The following is a 17,666-nucleotide window of genomic DNA, read 5'->3' on the forward strand; positions in this document are numbered from 1 at the left end:
TTTGCAGACATTGACCGTCCACAGTCATGGCCCCCCGCAGTTCCCAGTGGCCATGGTTCGCATTCATCAATGTATGCAAAATGTCTCACGGACTGCAATCAGCTAACCCTGATGGGCCATAAGTTGCCTACCACTGCTCTAGACTGATAATAAGGATGAGCTGAGACTTCCAAGATGATTGCTATGCTTTATATTCCTTACACTGGATGCACCAAGTTGGCTACTATCCTTTATATTCTCTAAATTGGATGCACCTGACTGGCTATCTGGTATTGCAATTGCCTGGGCTAAAGTCCTATGAAACATGCAGGGCTGGGATAGATTGTTTGGATAATGGCTTCCAGGCTTTCCTACCTCTGACAGATACTGTGAATGCTCATTTGCTACCTGGGCTCCTTCTCCTGAGGAACTGTATGTGTACAAATGCCAAAGGGGTCACAAGGTTATTACATGGGGCATCGCGAGCTGTCAGCCTCCACCCCCGAACCCTGCTTCACCTCCAGCATTTATAATACTGTTAAATATAAAAAAAAAAGGTTTTAATTTATAAGGGAGGTTACGCTCAAGGGCTTGCTATGTGAAAGGGGTCACCAGTACCAAAGTTTGAGAACCGCTGTTTTAGAGGATGCCAATCACTCAAAGTAGTTTATTCATGCCACCACCTCATCTTTTTCAATGCCACCCTCATCATTTTTTCCTCCACCAACCTTTCAGGCTGTGTCCATGACACCTCTCTGCCACACTCAAATCCCTTATTTCAGCTTTCCCTTCCACCATCTTTTAGTGGGTTTTACCCCCTTTATCCAAGAAGGTACAAGAAATTTAAATCTTCAGATTTAGACTGGCTCTAAATGTGTTGTTAGGTACTCAAGCATTTGTTCTTGGATTAGTCCTACAAGGCATATCTTCAAAGAAACTTGTCTTGAAAGCTCTTGTCTTCACCTCCTCTCCTTCCTTTATACTGTTTCTGGGTGCCCTGGCTTCAGCTTCTGTCCCTGCACAAATTAGTCCAACACTGACTTGTCTCTCTCCATTCAATCCCACCTCAGTCTATCTGTCATAACCTTGAACTTAACATAGAATTTGGTGGTGGCATTTTCCCTCCCAAACCTTTTAACCATCTTCATCCCTGTTGGCAATCCTCCATCCTGCCTGAAATAAAGCCCAAAGGTTGGATCATCTTTTCTTCTCTCCCACCCCACTTCCCCCAAATGCAGGCAATGTCCACTACTGCCACTTTTTTCTTCATGTTTCTGTGGTTATGTCTATACTGCAGAGTTTTGTCGCCAAAAGTTATGCTGCTTTAATAAAACCACTGTTGCATGTCCACACTATGCTTCTTGTGTCAGCAGAGCGCATCTGCACTAGCAGCTCTTGCAGCGACACAGAGAGCAGTGCACTGGGGTAGCTATCCCACTGTGCAATTGGCCGCAGGGTGCTTTGGGAAGGGTTTGCAATGTCTCATGGGGCAAGTAAAGTCACATGATGCAGGTTTCTCAATCCCATCATTCCATAGGCATTGTACTAGATTGTCAGTTGCTTTTCAATTGAAGGAGGAGAGAGGGTGTGACAGGGATTGTGTGTGTTGGGGGAGAGTGAGTGTGTCAGCATGCTGTCATCCAGCCCATCGCCCATTTTTATAAGAACATAAGAACAGCCATACTGGGTTAGACCAATGGTAAACAGTGAGGTGGCAAAGTTTGCAGACAGTACTAAACTGCTCAATAGTTAAGATCAAAGCAGACTGTGAAGAACTTCAAAAAGATCTCACAAAACTATGTAATTGGACAACAAAATGGCAAATGAAATTTCATGTTGATAAATGTAAAGTAATGCAGACTGGAAAAATAACCCCAGCTATACGTACAATATGATGGGCTAATTTAGCTACAACTAATAAGGAAAGAACTTAGAGTCATCGTGGATAGTTCTCTGAAGATGTCCACACAGTGTGCAGCAGAAGACAAAAAAAGCAAACAGGATGTTAGGAATAATTAAAAAAGGGATAGAGAATAAGATTGAGAATATCTTATTGCCCTTATATTAATCCATGGTACGCCCACATCTTGAATACTGCATACAGATGTGGTCTCCTCATCTCAAAAAAGATATACTGGCATTAGAAAAGGTTCAGAGAAGGGCAACGAAAATGATTAGGGGTTTGGAACAGGTCCCATATGAGGAGAGATTAAAGAGGCTAGGACTTTTCAGCTTGGAAAAGAGGAGATGAAGGGGGGGATATGATAGAGGTGTATAAAATTATGAACGGTGTGGAGAAAGTGAATAAGGAAGTTATTTACTTGTTCCCATAATATAAGAATTAGGGCCACCAAATGAAATTAATGGGCAGCAGATTTAAAATGAATAAAAGTTGTTCTTCACACAGCGCACAGTCAACTTGTGGATCTCCTAGCCTGAGGAGATTGTGAAGGCTAGGACTATAACAGGGTTTAAAAGAGAACTAGATAAATTCATGGAGGTTAAGTCCATTAATGGCTATTAGCCAGGATGGGTAAAGAATAGTGTCCCTAGTCTCTGTCAGAGGGTGGAGATGGAGGAGAGAGATCACTTGATCATTACCTGTTAGGTTCACTCCCTCTGGGGCACCTGGTGTTGGCCACTGTCGGCAGACAGGATACTTGCCTGGATGGACCTTTAGTCTGACCCAGTATGGCCATTCTTATGTCCATCCATTCTTCTGAGAATTCCACATTAATGATTTGCTCTTTGGTACCTGAGCAGTGTGCTTGGCTCTCAGAACTTCATGGACCTTTGAAAGGGGAAGGGCACATGAGTGCAGGGCAGCCAAGTTCAAAACAGTGAGCAGAGTGGTCATTGTAGGATACCGGGGGAGGCCAGTTATGGTAATATAATGAACAGCAGTGTTAACACTGATGTTTGTCACTTTAAGTTTGCTGCAAAAAGCTTTATGCCTCTCATCAAGTTAGTTTTATTTTGTCACCAAAACAGAATAGTTTTGTTGCCAAAAGTGGCAGTGCAGTGTGTAGACCTCCACTGCTTTAGGCAATAACACTCTGCAGTGTAGACAAGACCGGAGATACTTTTTCCTTCTGTTGCTGCAGCTAGTGCTCCTGCTGAGGCTCTAATTATCTCCCAGTTTGCTTACTGTAAACGTGACCTTGCTCCTCAGATTGCTTGAGGGTGTAGCTCCTAAGATTATCTTCCTTGCTCTAATCATTCTTCTTGCTTTTGTCCAATGTATTAAGTTTTGTAAGGTGGCAGCTTTGGGGGCACATTGTGAACATAAGGTAAACCCAAAATCTAAGTAATTTATGTCCAGTTCTACCTTCACTTTTTCCAATCAATTTTCCCCCACTGTTCCCTTCTAAGAATGTAACTTATTTCATTTTGTCAATGGGAAGACAGTCATTTATGCTTTTCTGGGACTCAGGGTAAAAGAGGTCCTGATGCTTTAGAAATCCAGTGGTTGAACTGGTTTTTCCTCCCCAAGAGCAGTCAATGGTAGCACTAACTCATTTAAAAAAACTTCACTTATGTGTAAACCACTCCCCCCCAAAAAAGAGGAAAGTAACACGAGCTTCATTTTCAATGTTTGTGCTACCAGCTGCTGAGCTTTAGTATATAAACTCATACCACTATTTTTGAAGACACTAGCACTGTCAAGCTCTATGTTAAAGATGTTTTTTACATCAATTGGCACATGGAAAAATTCAGATACTTACATACTGAAACTGTACCTGGTACCAATCACTAAAGACAAGACTGCCAAAGGAAGAATTAATACAAATAGTAATATTAGTTTCAATATAACCCATTGCTTTGTCATTGGCAAGATACTAATATATTGTGCACTGCATACACACCAGCAAAGTCGTTACTTTTGTGCCTATGTAGTATCTAGTGAAAACATAGATTTCAAGCAACCCCAAAGAGGTAGCTGCTTACAACTATGAGCTCTTTAGTGCGCGGACCATGCCTTGGGTAGGTACAACATCTAATGTAACCACTTTATTTAGGAGAAATTTGAACTCATTAGGTTTTGTAGACAACTTTCTGAAGAAACATGCCACTAAGTCTGCTGAGATAGTGAGAGCACTTTTCTCCCATTACTGAAACTGCAAAATAATCTCTCTCCTTTCATCTACTTTCCCCTGTAACTTCCATTTAAAGCAGAGCGTGGAGATATTCTGCAACTTGAGACTCACACCAGTCAAAATAAATCTTTATTGAATGCAGTATTAGGCATTCAGCTTTCATTTAAGACAAGAGTTTCCCAAAAAGACTCCCTTTTACAGTTTCTAAAAGCCAAATTCTAGTATAGAAAAAATATTCACGGCAGAAGTCCCCAGATGGTCAGTCCATTTTGTTTGAATTATGAAGTTCAGCATAAACTTAAGCCCTTCTAAAAGGATGATCATTCCTAATAGATGCTAGAAAGAGAAATAGGCAGTTTGCTTAAGAATAAACTGTTTTTAAATCAATTACACCAATTCAAACAAATGCTATACTTTATCCATCTCGAGTGAGGTTTGTAGTTTGAGGGTTTTATTAAACCTGTATAAAAGTGGCATTTATTTAAGTGAATGAAGAAATGCAGCTGGGAGGGCAATTCATCACTATCAGTTTCCAAAATAATCATACTGGCAACCTGAATATTCAACACCATTTCCACAGTACATCAGGTAAACAGCACTTCAGTCCAATAATTTATAGTGTAGATATTAATGTCTTGCTTTGGAATGCAGATCATAAATCCTCATGTCCAGCAGATGGAGGTGCAGTTGCCAATGTCTCTACTTCTTCTCCTGTAAGAAGTGTCTCAGTTAGAATAAAGCCTCTAATTACATTTTACAATAAGTACCACCATATTTGTCACCTTTTGACTCTAGGAACTTACTGTGTTAAGAGAAACTACCAAAGAGTATCCATCAAGAAAGAACCAGTAACATGTGTCAAGTCATGTTGGGGAGAGGCCTGCTTGCATTAGTCTCCTGGTTCCAGTCTACAGAGCCTATGCTTACTGGAGCCAGTGTTTCTATATCATATATGTTCCAAAGGACTTAAATAGAATACACTTATAGCAGAAGCAATCACAATAGCAGCAGCATAGCTTTTTCCGTTTTAAGCCTTTGTTTTCAGTGTATTATAATTTTGACTTAAGTTTAAGAATAAGCAATTCAGGTATTTTGATAACAAGGAGAGACACCCTCTTCCAATTAAAACAAAAAACTCTTGTACCTATATCCCAAACAGATGTGTAGGAGACTGACACTTAACAGGGAAATAAGAAGTGCCTTTTGAACATTGAGTTATAACCCCATTAATTCACATTGTGAACATGTAATACATCTGTATTCTTTGTTAAACTCAAAATACCTGATCCAGAGCCCACTGAAGTAAATGGGAATATTTCTATTGATTTTAGTGGGCTGTAGGTCGGACACAGAGAACACAGCTAAGACTGCACACACATGTGTGGCTAACTTAGCTACTTAGTGAAAATTATACTGAAAGCAAGCATAGCTCAATCCTTCATGACCTTAGGAAGGGTTAAGAAGGACTTCTGCACAATATGGCTCACATGGACTAAGATTAAAAATCAACAGGGACCATCACCACTTAGTGTGACTGTCAGCTCCCCCATATTACAGGTCATAGATTTTCACCCTGTAATGCTGGCATCAAGCTCAATAATGTGGTCAGATTAAAGTATCTTTTCAGTGGCTCTCAACCTTTCCAGACTACTGTTCCCCTTTCAGGAGTCTGATTTGTCATGCGTACCTCAAGTTTCACCTCACTTAAAAACTACTTGCTTACAAAATCAGACAAAAATACAGTATTACTGAAAAATTGCTTACTTTCTCATTTTTATCATATAATTATAAAATAAATCAATTGGAATATAAATATTGTACTTGTATTTCAGTGTATCATATATACAGCAGTATAAACGAGTTACTGTATGAAATTTCAATTTGTACTGATTTCATTAGTGCTTTTTATGTAGACTATTATAAAACTAGACAAATATCTAGATGAGTTGATGTACCCCCGAGAAGACCTCTGTGTACCCCTAAGGGTACACATAACCCTTGTTGAGAACCACTGTTTCAAGTGACAGAAAATCTGTAACATCCATTAGTGATCTGTTCCAGTGGTTAATTTCCCTAACCTAAAAATTTGCACCCTATTTCAAATGTGCATTTTCTAGCTTCAACTTCCAACCATTGGATCTAGTTATGCCTTTGTCTGCCAAAATAAAGAGCTCTCAGGTATCCGATATCTTCTCCTTGTGTAGGTACTTCCAGACTCTGATTAAGTCCCCCCAGAGTCTTCTCTTTGAACTTCATGGACTGCTCTCATTAAGTCACTCATTGTAAGGTGTTTTCTCCAGACCACAAATTCTTGTTAAACTGGAGGGGATTCAGAAAAAAGCTACAATATGAAAGACCCTGGTATGGATTTTGTTTGACAGCTTACACAAGAGGGGCTCTCTCCAAAGGGGACAACAAAAAGCACAAGTAGTAGAAGGAAAGGTACTATCAAATAGAAAGAGGAGGACAATAAAATTAAAGACTGATACTTCCTATCTGGGAATGCCTCCTCTACCCACAAACAACTTAAAATTAAAAACATCAAAAAAAGGAGGCCCAGATTAAGGGTTGATGGATGTGTATACATGCACCCACAGATGAGAAAGTGGAAGAGACAGGATACTCTCGGAACAAATATAGTGACAAAGCTGTAGAGTATTCACACCTTGTAAGCCTGTATGTTAGGCATGCTGTACTAAAGTACTTTTAGTTTAAGGGCCTTTTTTTAAGTCACTCACCTGTTTTTTCAGTCTGGACACAAATACCATCTTTTTCTTCAAAGCTTTCTGAACAGACACATTTGTAACTGCCCGGGGTATTAATACAGTCTTCATTTTCTCTTGAACACACCTTTTCAGCAAGGTTACACTCATCAATATCTAAAAAAGAAATTAACTGCTTTAAAACAAGTAATTGTTTCATTTATAGTGATAACTGCTAGCACCCAGTCCCATGTAAGTGTCCAACAATCAGCTACATAGGGGGTTTGCAAAGAACTTTCAAGACATATTTAATTTCAACAAGGGAAGACAAACATTGCTCTCTTCCTCTGTGGATGTCAAGGCCCTTCTAGTATATTCATTTACTGCTCCTCAGTAAAGAAGAAGGCAGAAATGCTGCCCATAGTTTTGACTTCTGTCAGAGTAACCAGTCTTGATTCTGCTGACTTCAGACAGAGATGTCAAACTCATTGGGAGGAGTGTGCTGATTCCATGTTTGATTGTAGTTCATGGGGTGGGATAAGTTCAGGACTTTGTACTCGTCTCAATATACAGCAAATCTCACAGATGTCAGTTGAAGATTTGCACAGATGTTGAGGGGAGATTAGAGGCTTTGTGTAGTAAACTATTTTTTCAGTCCCATATGGTCACATTCAGTAAGAAAATGCTCCTCTTTAGGACATCAGTACTTCTGCCTGTTTTTTTTTTTAAATCTTCCCTCCACTGTTTTGCTCCTCCTTTTATGTCCTCTGTTCTTCTCTCCAAATTTCCTTCTCCACAGTAACTCCCATTTCCACCCCTCAAGGGCTTCACTCCATCCCTTTTCCCAATGCTAAAGTAACCACCAGTGAAATACTTCAGTGTCAAAGCTGTAATTATTAATCATCATCCTGGAGCTTCAGAGTTGCCACTCTAATTAGATTAATAGGAGACAGAGTCCACATGTCTGCGGCATTGTTTCAGGCTGCCTGCTAACTCTGGCAGACATGACAAACTACACTGTTCACATTTGCAAGCTTGCCTTTAATAAAAATTAAAGCTTAGAGTCTGCATAACATGAGCATGTACAGTAATTCAGGTCAGAAATCATGATGACTATATGTTTGACTCTCCTGAATGAGTTATCTTGTCACTATAATGGATATACCAGGAACAAACATTAAGTGTTCAATGCAATACCTTTTCCCCCTGTGTAGCAGTGTCTAGTCTTTTTAGGCCTTGCTGTAGATCAGTTTAGCCATATGCAGAGTGTCTGAATATTAGAAGGGATCTCTATTGTTACATAAAACCAGTGGACTGCTGAGCTTTTTATTTTATTAAACATTTTGAAGCATTTCCAAACCTGAAGCTCTAACAGACTAACATTAAAAAGAGAGACACTCAGCAATAACCCATCTTGTATTCCAGCTTTTGGAACATATGTTGATCCAGCAAGTGCACTACAGTACATTAAGAGTAACTCAAAAATCCAACTAACCTGTACACTTTTCATCTTCTATTGTGTATCCAGACAAGCAGTTTTTACATTTGCCAGGACCTTCTCCTGTGCAGCCTACACAGCTAGTATCGCATGCTAAAACAAAACACCATTAATGAATACCGGAATGCAGATGAGATGTAAACAGAAAAGACTATATCTTGAACTTAAGCTCACAAATTTACATCAGTAAAGGGTGAGGGGGGGGGGGAGTGAAAGAAATTATAGTTCTCAAAATAATACTAACTCGTTCACGTGTTCAACATGAAACCACCTATAGGCCCCTCCCCATCTCTTCCCAATCAGGACTGGGCACTATTATAAGGGTGCTTAATTGAACAATATGACAGCCCCTGATGAACTCCAAATTAGTTTCTTCACTGTTGTGCATTGTAATTCAGCTTCCTTGATTTAAAAAGGAAACAAATAATATGAAAAGAAACTGCCTGTGCTGGTTAATAACATTTAAACATTCCTTGTGGGCAGTGGCGGTTACCCATTATTAAGTTGAATAGTTTCTACTATTTAGCCAGACAGTTTTCTGCAGTGAGGGTTTAACAGGCAACAGTACATTAGTTTACATTGTGAGGACTTTGTGAAATGGAAATATATAAAATTTTCTTCAAGCATTCCAGAAGAGTCCACTTTACGTTGAAACCAAGCACAGACAGTTTCAGAAAGCTATGAGCAAGGAAAAGCTGAAAATAATTAATGGTATTCTAGGTGTAACTATATCATCATTTACTGCTACAAATAGTATAAGAGGCTCTAATTGTCTTATAAACAAAGTTGATTTATAATGGTGATGTAGACAAGGCTGTAACAAAACGGCAGCACGTGTCATTAATACATTCAGATTCTGAACACCAGGGACAAACTTCAAGACACACTACAGATGATGTCAATTATACAAACATCCCTCAAAATGAAATATGAAAAAAGGAAGAGGACACAAACAGCAAATCCTCTTATCCTAACTTGTGGTTAGGACAGAAAAAAATTATAGTTAAATTAATATGGGTATTTTTGAATCAACAGTATTAGTCACGCTTGTCTAACAGAAGACAATAACAGAAGTTGTTCCATTCTATATAGCTCAAATATTATTCTAAATGTTACGGTAATTGAAAGGAAACCTTTGCATATAAAAGATCCATTTGTGTTTAGACAGTACTGATCATCTTTGCAAGGAGAAGCCTCTACAGCACATTCATCCACATCTGAAACATAAGAAATGACACAGGTTATCTATAACTGTGGAATGTGGTTAACAGTTAGCATAATGTTTAAGTGTTAATCTTCAACATCCTGTAAGAACTACTTCTTTTACAGGTCATGATAAGTAAGTTAATAGAAAGACTCCTATCGACTCCCATCCAATGGGGTTGCATCAGGCCCACAACGTCCTGAAAGCAAAAAGCATTCAGTGCCCCATATTAATTTGCCCAACTTGAAAATGTATATTTGACACTCAAATACTAATGAAGCTTCATTCTGTTTAGAGCAACAGCAAGACAGACACTTCAGACTGGAATGATTTCAAGTTAAATAAAAGCAACTGAGATTGAGAAAACCTCACATCCTATGTGTTTCCAAGTCTAACACTTGGAGGTATGCATTCTCCTACGCTAATCAGATAAACACTACAGTAGACCCTCAGAGTTACGAATCCCTGAACTCATCAGTCAACCACACATCTCATTTAGAGCCAAAAGTACGCAATCAAGCAGCAGCAGAGACTAAAAGAAGCAAATACAGTATACTGTATTAAATGTAAATAACTAAAAAAAAAGGAAAATTTAAAAAAAGATTTGACAAGACAAGGAAATTGTTTCTGTGCTTGTTTCATTTATACACACACACACACACACACACACACACACACACGTGGTTCAGTGGATTACAGATGCAAGCTTTCAGTTCAGATTACTTGTTCCATGCATTATGTTACAAGTCAGGAATCAAGAGACTACCATAAATCACAGAACACATCTGAGCTAGTTTCCAGAAGGATATCATAAATGCTCTTATAGTGGAATGGTTTCCAATTGATGTGGTCTAAGCTTATCGATGTAAGGTTCAATTATTTTTTTTAATGCATTTAACTTTGTATTAGTGTGGACAAAGCCTTGCTTACCCACACAGGTTTCTTCCTCATTTTTGATCCAGCCCTCTTTACAATCCTTGCAGTCTTTGTCAGTTGAGCCAGTGCAAGTTTTACAAGCATCATGGCAAGCTGGAAAGAGATTTTGAGCAGTCAGAGCTACATTAACTTATGCTTTAAACAAATTAGATTTTCTTTCAAAAAGTTTAAGTCTCCAGGCAACCAAATACTAGGATTGACCGGAAACTACCTGATCACATTAATGTATAAATATGATGCTTCAGAATAAATCTGGAGTTTTTATAAACATCATATGTTATTTTATTTTTAACGACACACTTCCATTCACCCATTACCAAAATCTGACTACTTATAGAGTAGAAGAGAGCAAGCACTTTAACTGGCAACACTATACAACAAGCTGGAATTTTTGTTTTTGTATTTTGCATAATTTTAATGAAGAATAAAGTCAAGTGAAACTAACTACATGAGGTGAGACAGAATGTAGTCACCCACATTAGAACTTAGTAAGTACAGAGAGGTTGGCACCCTTGTGTTGAGAAGAGAGCCGTGAGATTATTTGATCACTGGAACTGGTTGGAACCAATTACACCTCTCATCAGAAATGTAGCAACTCCTGCAACCCTTTGTTCACTAGTACAGTGTTGGGGAACTAGTTTAGTACTAACCCAGAGCAGTGCTACCTACTGAATCAGCAAACAATTTTTTTTTAGCACCTAATTTTGCTTTAGGAACCAACCACCTGAGATGGCTGACCTCAAAAGTCCTGGTGAAACATGCTATGCATCCAGTATTAGGATTTGATACTACTGGATAAATTTCTTTAGATCATAATATGAATCAAGTTAGATGGGAAAAAAAAGTGCTACATAACTGCATTAAAACACTGCCAAATAGTGCTACTAATAGTTCAGTTAATGTTAAGTAACATTTTTAGTTAAATCCTACAATCAGGTTTTTTAAGATACTAAATAAGTCTGCTCTGAACTGAATTGCAAAATTAGAGTGTTAGAATCAAGATATACAACTGTGAGGTTTTTTGTTTTAGATGGAACTTAAACGGATTTTGGCTAAAAATATTGTGAAGTGACCAGGATAGACTATTTCACAGGCTATAATGTAGACCACCATATGGTAATTAAGGTCAAAATTTCATAGGATATTTGCTACATATTTTAATATATTATCTATGCAATTAAAATCAATAGTTAAATTTAATAATTGATTTATGCTACAAAGTTACTTAAAGATTACTGTCAGAACAGATTAACAAAAAAACAAAGAACATTCAGAAGAATGATTTGCCAGATCCTCAGATACTCCACCACAATGGAATATGTGCATGACTGATATGTCTCACTAAGACACAGTAATCTAATATTCTGATTTTTTTCCCCTCATTTCTTGTCAGTTTATATCCTCTACTTGCACGGTTTTCTAAGATATTTTGTTAAGTATATCAGAATTCTTAATTACTAACAAAGGGTTATACAAAGAGGTAAGCAAATGCTAGTTACCTGCACAAATAGAATGTGTATCATTTTTCAGGATGCTGTAATAACCATCAGCGCACTCTAGACAAAACTCTCCTGTGTACTCCCTGTTACAACTGCATGATCCATCCCCACCTCTAGTGCCATCTCCATCACAGTTACCATTTCCATGGCAAGGCCTTTCTGATCCACCGTGACATGCTACAAAGAGGGTTAAAACATTATAACTTAGAACTTTTCATTACTATGGGGGGGAAAAAAAAACTTGAAATTCTAAACAGGTGTATTCTCTATCTCCTTCCAACCCCAACCCTTCCATCACCCATCCATTCCCAAATTAGCCAATAAAAAGAGAGAGGGGGAATTTATTTTTCATGTTGGAAGATCACATCATGTGCAGAACCTCCTCATTAGTTGTGTTCTACTCTTGAAACCAAAAAAAAAAAGTCCCATGACAAGGTCTTAATTTTGTTCTTCAGTATACAGGTCAATGCCAATAATCAATGTCTCAGTGACATCTGACATTAAAATAATGTATTTCAGATAAAGACTGGTTTTCATAAGAATTTTGGAGTTATCTAGAGTTTACCTGTTGTGCTGAATTTCTTTTTATATCATTTCTTGAAAAATAGATTTCCTGAAAAAAAGGTAGCAAAGAGGCCTAGATTGAGGAATAGGCCTACCCTTTGCTCACTTGCTCATACACATCCAAATGTTTCAACTCCAACCAGCGCCAATATAAAATAGCTATGTCTGCGCTACCTGCTTACTGGAGTTTTGACTAAGTTAATTCCACTTAAGTGAATTTGGGTTTCAGGAAGACAAATAAATTTCATGCAACTTGGAATTCATATAATTAGGCTTCATCTATTTAGCAACTAACAAAAAGATAGTTGGATTGTGAAGAGCGACCAGATTGCAACTGCAGACAGGTATATTAATGGCACTACTTATAAGAGAGGTCCATTTTTGAGCTAACCCTATTCCCATGACATCACTTTAGAGGGCAGCCTTGGCCTGCCACTCAGCCAGGTCTGTAGTTCTCTCACAGATGCAGTGTCACTTTGATCTAACCCACTCCTCTTCCCACCTACTTCTCCTACTCTTTTTCCAGAATCACCTAGCTACTATGCCTCCTCTGCTGCTGTTCCTAAACCTCTCCAGCTGCCTCCCTCCCATTTCTCCTACTCTCCCTTCCACCTGATTCTCAAATGTGGATTTGCCTGTCTCTTCCTCAGCAGCCTCAAGGATGCTTTGCCGTCTCTGGCCTCTCAACTGCTGCTCCATCCTTCAGCTACACTACTTCCATATGTGCACACAATTCTTGCTATTTACTATAATACTATTGTAAGTATCATCATGGTATCTGGGCACTAACCCTTCTTTTTGCCTCACTGTTATGGTTCTGCCTGCTCAGCCCCCACTTCAAGGCACCACTTCCCTCTCACCTCTTTTGATCTGGACCCCCATTAAGTCAGATGGAGTCTCCAACAAGGTTCTATTTTTTACAAAGCAGTTCAGGACAAGCATGAGATGACTGGATAAAACAGAGCCAATATACTCATGGGCTTAAAATTACTGTAATTTTTAATTTAAAGAAATACCAAGGCAGTCTGGTCCATATGTTCCAGCAGGGCAGCAAACTTCAGTAGTTTCTATACAAAACCATTTATACAAGTCAGGATACTTCTTCTTTCTGTATAATAAAGACATTCATTTCTTAAAAGGAGTAAAGATTCCTGTTTCTAACTCATCACACAACTCAACAAAACTCTACTGTTTGAAATACATGTTTAACACAATTCTCAAGAATAGCACATGGGCAAACTTCTCACCTTGGCTGACTCTATTATAAAAAAAAGTGAAGTGTAGTTTTAGAGGACAGAATAAAAATAATCAATTTTAAAATTATATAATCTGTATGTTTTGATCACAATTGTTTTCTGTCAACAATGGAAAGAACTATCTTAATTCAGTGACTAGTTGCTGGAAGCCTTCCAGAATCTGATGGTATCCCAAAACCAAATTACTTTATTTAAATAATGAAAGATGTGTAATAAACAGAAAAAGTTTGGTTATTTCATATCCCCGACTTAAAAAAAAAAAAAAAGGGGGGCGAAAGGTAAAGAGTGAGGAAACAGTCCAACCAGCTAATTTTTTTTTCTTAAGGTATGGAATATAGTCTAAACTAGTGGTGGGCAACCTATGGCCCGTGGGCTGCATGCAGCCCATCAGGGTAAGCTGACTGCGGACCACAAGACATTTTGCCGATGTTGACCTTCCGCAGGCACGGCCCCCTGCAGCTCCCAGTGGCTGCAGTTCGTCATTCCCGGCCAATGGGAACTGCGGGAAGCGGCAGGCTGCAGGGATGTGATGGAGTACATGATGAAGTAATACAAGCACAAGTGGCCCTACTAATCCCAGGTTAAATTGGCAGAACTGGCAGTTAGAGGAGCTACTTTTTCACTTGTAAACTGAGAAAATATCTGGAACTATGAAGAAGAGATATGGAATCCTACAAGCCATCCTCGCTGAGTATGATTTTTATTTATTTATATTACAGTAGTACGTAGAAATCTTAACCATTGATCGGGATGGGAACAGTAACAGAAACCATGGGATTGTACCGAAGACTTTCACGTTCACAAGGGATCAAATCCCTGGACTCACATTAGCATCAACCTCCTATCGAGTGAGTTAGTAAGTCAGGAAAACAAAAAAAGAGAGGCAGTATGAACATACTGCCTGTCTTTAAGGCAATGTTCATCTAGGACAAACAACAAGAAACTCCACAGGCTCATAGATCTAGCAACTCATCCATCCAAGGTAAACAGAATAATATGCCATTTATTGTGCATTATCTTTCCAAATTTAAGAAGAGCTAGGTCTTTTTGCTCAAGGTACTTAAATAGAGATCTCAAGATACTTTTAAGAAGAAGAAGAAAGGTTTGCCAGGGTGTCTTAGCTAAATTTCTACCTTTCCTTATTGCTGTACTGCATGCTGAATGGGTGCTACCTTCCAGTCCTGAGATTGCTGCATTTCATAATACTTTGCGCGTAGAGTAATAAAGTGCTTTTAGAGCCTTTGGAATGAAAGGTGCAGTATAAATATCAAATAACATCAGAATAAGATCATGGCTACACTATGAACTTTCTCCACAGTTTACCCTGATTTCATAATCCTAACTGATCAGTAACCACAGAGAAAAAAACAGTAGCTTCTTACTGAGTTATTGTAGCAGGGGGGAGTGAGGCTGAGCTATTCTTATTGATCAGACACAGGATTTGGTAACGATGGATTGTCCTCTTAGATATTTATCCACAAATAAAGAACTCACTAGAGATTTTGTTACCTACAGTTTGAACCACCAGTTCTCTATATGTTCTTCATGCTCTTCTACCATGTTGTTGCATTCAAAGTTACTGCTGTCACACAGGTTCTCTATGATCTCTACAAGACGGATTTCACTAGAAGTGAAAAAAGTTACAAGTTTAAAATTAAATTTAAGAATGGTATGTGATACTGAGTATCTAGACTCCAACCTTTTAACTTTTATTATATGATCACTTTGTGGTGTGATTTGGGCCAGTTCCCAAATATAGCAACAAAACATCCCCTGCAGAAGCATAAAAAGAGTTAGCTAATGTTGCATCAACTAAGAAGCCAGTACCAGTGAAGAACAAAATCACAAGAACCACTTTAATTTTACCAATTATATTTATAAATTATAGTGGGTTGCAAAGGAAAAAAAGAAAAACATTCTCAACCGCAATATTTTTAATATTTATCTAATGTAAAATCAGATATTGACAAGCAATATAAATCCACAGCTTTTCTAGTAACTCAAATCTAGAAGTTTCACACTAGCATCTTATTGTCCAGAGACCAAAATTCAATACTGAATTTGCAGATTGAGAGAAGACTACAATTCAGACTGGCAGGTTTTTCATCCTGCATATGCAAGGACTGGAAAGGTAAAGTATAAAATTGTTCTAGCATTCAAACAGGAAGAAAGTCTGGACCTTTGGATTGCTGTCTGTCAAAGTTGGTCCAATAAAAGATATTACCTCACCCTCCTTATCTCTCTAATATCCTGGGACCAACAATGCTAAAACAACACTGCATTCTACAATAGTGCAGGCATTTAGGGAGTGATTCTTTATTTAACAAACTCTAGTGCAACACATATGACAGCAGTTTGGGATTAAGATCAAGGCTATGATAGCTCTGACTGGGAAAAAAACACTACTCAATAAAATTGCTAAATAACCTCACAAGATTTTCAACAGCGTAATGTAGCTTAGTTTTTGGTGGTGTTGGTAAAAATCAGATTGAGGGTTAAAACACTGGACTGTAGTCTTCACCAAAAACTGCTATTACCCATGGAAGTATCAAATTGGTTCCATTTTATCAGAAATAATTAAGAACACATAGCTTTTATTTTATTATTCTACAAAATGGGTTCAGTATTTATGCTATAACGTTACTGCAGATGAGAAGCATGGCTTAGTCACAAAGTAAATGTTCATAGATATACTGTACCTGGATTCATACTTGGATAGGGTTTTCTCTTCCCAAGCAGTGTTCCCACCACCAAAATTCTTTTTTGCTGTATCTGCTAATCCCTACAGAAGACAAAATACTTTTTAAAAATAAGCTTTATTGAAACAATATTAAATAATATGAAACAACTATTAAAAAGTAATCAAATAAGTGTAACAGGCAAGTAATATTTATAACTTCCACAACATGCGAAGTTGTGATAGGTGCTTACAAAAACGTAAAACAAGATTTTGAAGCTTACAATCAAATATTATATTAGACAAAGGGATGAAAGGCAACAGGAAGAGGGGGGGAAGACAGATGGAAAGAAAGGTAAATTATAATAGTACATGATACCTAGATTGTCATTTGCATAATAAGGTTCTGGAATAGTTTTTGTTAAGATTGGTTTCCTGGCTGCCATATGAGAATGTGAGTGAAATCCCAGCCTCACTGAAGTCAATGGGGCCAGGATTTTATCTCAATACTGGGACGTATGTCCCCACATATAGGTTCACACACACACCCCAGAAGAGCCGGAGCAGACCCGTTCCCGCAGCTGGCGCACCACACCGGGCGGAGAAGCGCTTGAATGAACCACTGCCCAATTTGCTGAAGTCTCAATCCCCATTAGCTCAGCAGCCCCAAGACGAGATGCGAACTGAGCATCTCGCCCCAGGGCAGCGTGAGGCACCGGCCGCCCCGGACCCCTGGAGCGAGGCTCTGCCCGGGGAGGTGGCACAAGGCTGGGAGCCTGCCCCGCTCTCGGGGCCCCGGACGCCTGGGTTCCATCTCCAGGGACCCCCGTGCCCGGCTGACGCCCGCCCCCGCGGCTCCCCCGGCCGCCCCCGCGAGCCCCACCTGGCTGAAGCGGTCCGCGATGCCGCGGCAGGTGGCGCAGGCCTGGCGGGGCCGCGGCCCGGCGCCCCGGGCGGGGGGCAGCAGCAGGGCGGCGCACAGCACCAGCGCCGCGGCCACCGGCGCGCGGCCGCCCCCGGGGCAGGGTCTCATGGCGCGGGGGAGGGGGAGCGGGGCGCTGCCACCCCTCGCTCAGGAGCCGGCTACCGGCGGCGCCGCACGAGCCCCCACAGCCACCCTAGCAACCAGCGAACCGAGCCGGCCGGGCCCAGCTGCTGCCCCCATTCGGATTTCCGCGTCAGCCCCACGCGTACTCCAGCCCCGGCGCCCATTGGAGCAGACAGCGAGCCCGTAGGAACGTGGTCCAATCAGAG

The 17,666-nt window shown here is 39.6% G+C and overlaps 1 protein-coding gene across 2 annotated transcripts; it reads right to left on the minus strand.

Annotated features, from left to right (window-relative positions):
* Positions 1-4,187: 4,187 nt before the first annotated feature.
* CRELD2 (cysteine rich with EGF like domains 2) lies at positions 4,188-17,597 on the minus strand. Of its 2 annotated transcripts, none has more exons than XM_039513934.1 (10): positions 17,296-17,597; positions 16,435-16,517; positions 15,249-15,359; positions 13,496-13,587; positions 11,916-12,092; positions 10,411-10,509; positions 9,410-9,493; positions 8,274-8,369; positions 6,815-6,955; positions 4,188-4,787 (listed from the first exon to the last, which is right to left on the minus strand). In XM_039513934.1, exons 1-10 carry the CDS (start codon positions 17,443-17,445, stop codon positions 4,729-4,731), a joined length of 1,092 nt encoding a protein of 363 aa, XP_039369868.1. In that variant the 5' UTR covers positions 17,446-17,597; the 3' UTR covers positions 4,188-4,728. The 2 variants fall into 2 exon arrangements, with proteins under 2 accessions (XP_039369868.1, XP_039369878.1); XM_039513944.1 differs by lacking the exon at positions 17,296-17,597 and adding an exon at positions 16,961-17,080.
* Between the last annotated feature and the right edge of the window lie 69 nt (positions 17,598-17,666).

The sequence above is a fragment of the Mauremys reevesii genome, linkage group 1, assembly GCF_016161935.1.
Source record: "Mauremys reevesii isolate NIE-2019 linkage group 1, ASM1616193v1, whole genome shotgun sequence".
Lineage (NCBI taxonomy): Eukaryota > Metazoa > Chordata > Testudines > Geoemydidae > Mauremys > Mauremys reevesii.

Bases quoted from the DNA above. Each gene is read 5' to 3' on its own strand.
- CRELD2 (XM_039513934.1), bottom strand. From the start codon at position 17,445: ATGAGACCCTGCCCCGGGGGCGGCCGCGCGCCGGTGGCCGCGGCGCTG. The intron at 16,518-17,295 runs GTGGGGCTCGCG...TGTCTTCTGTAG, and splicing joins TCGCGGACCGCTTCAGCCAG to GGATTAGCAGATACAGCAAA. The intron at 10,510-11,915 runs GTAACTAGCATT...ATCTCTTTCCAG, and splicing joins TACACATTCTATTTGTGCAG to CTTGCCATGATGCTTGTAAA.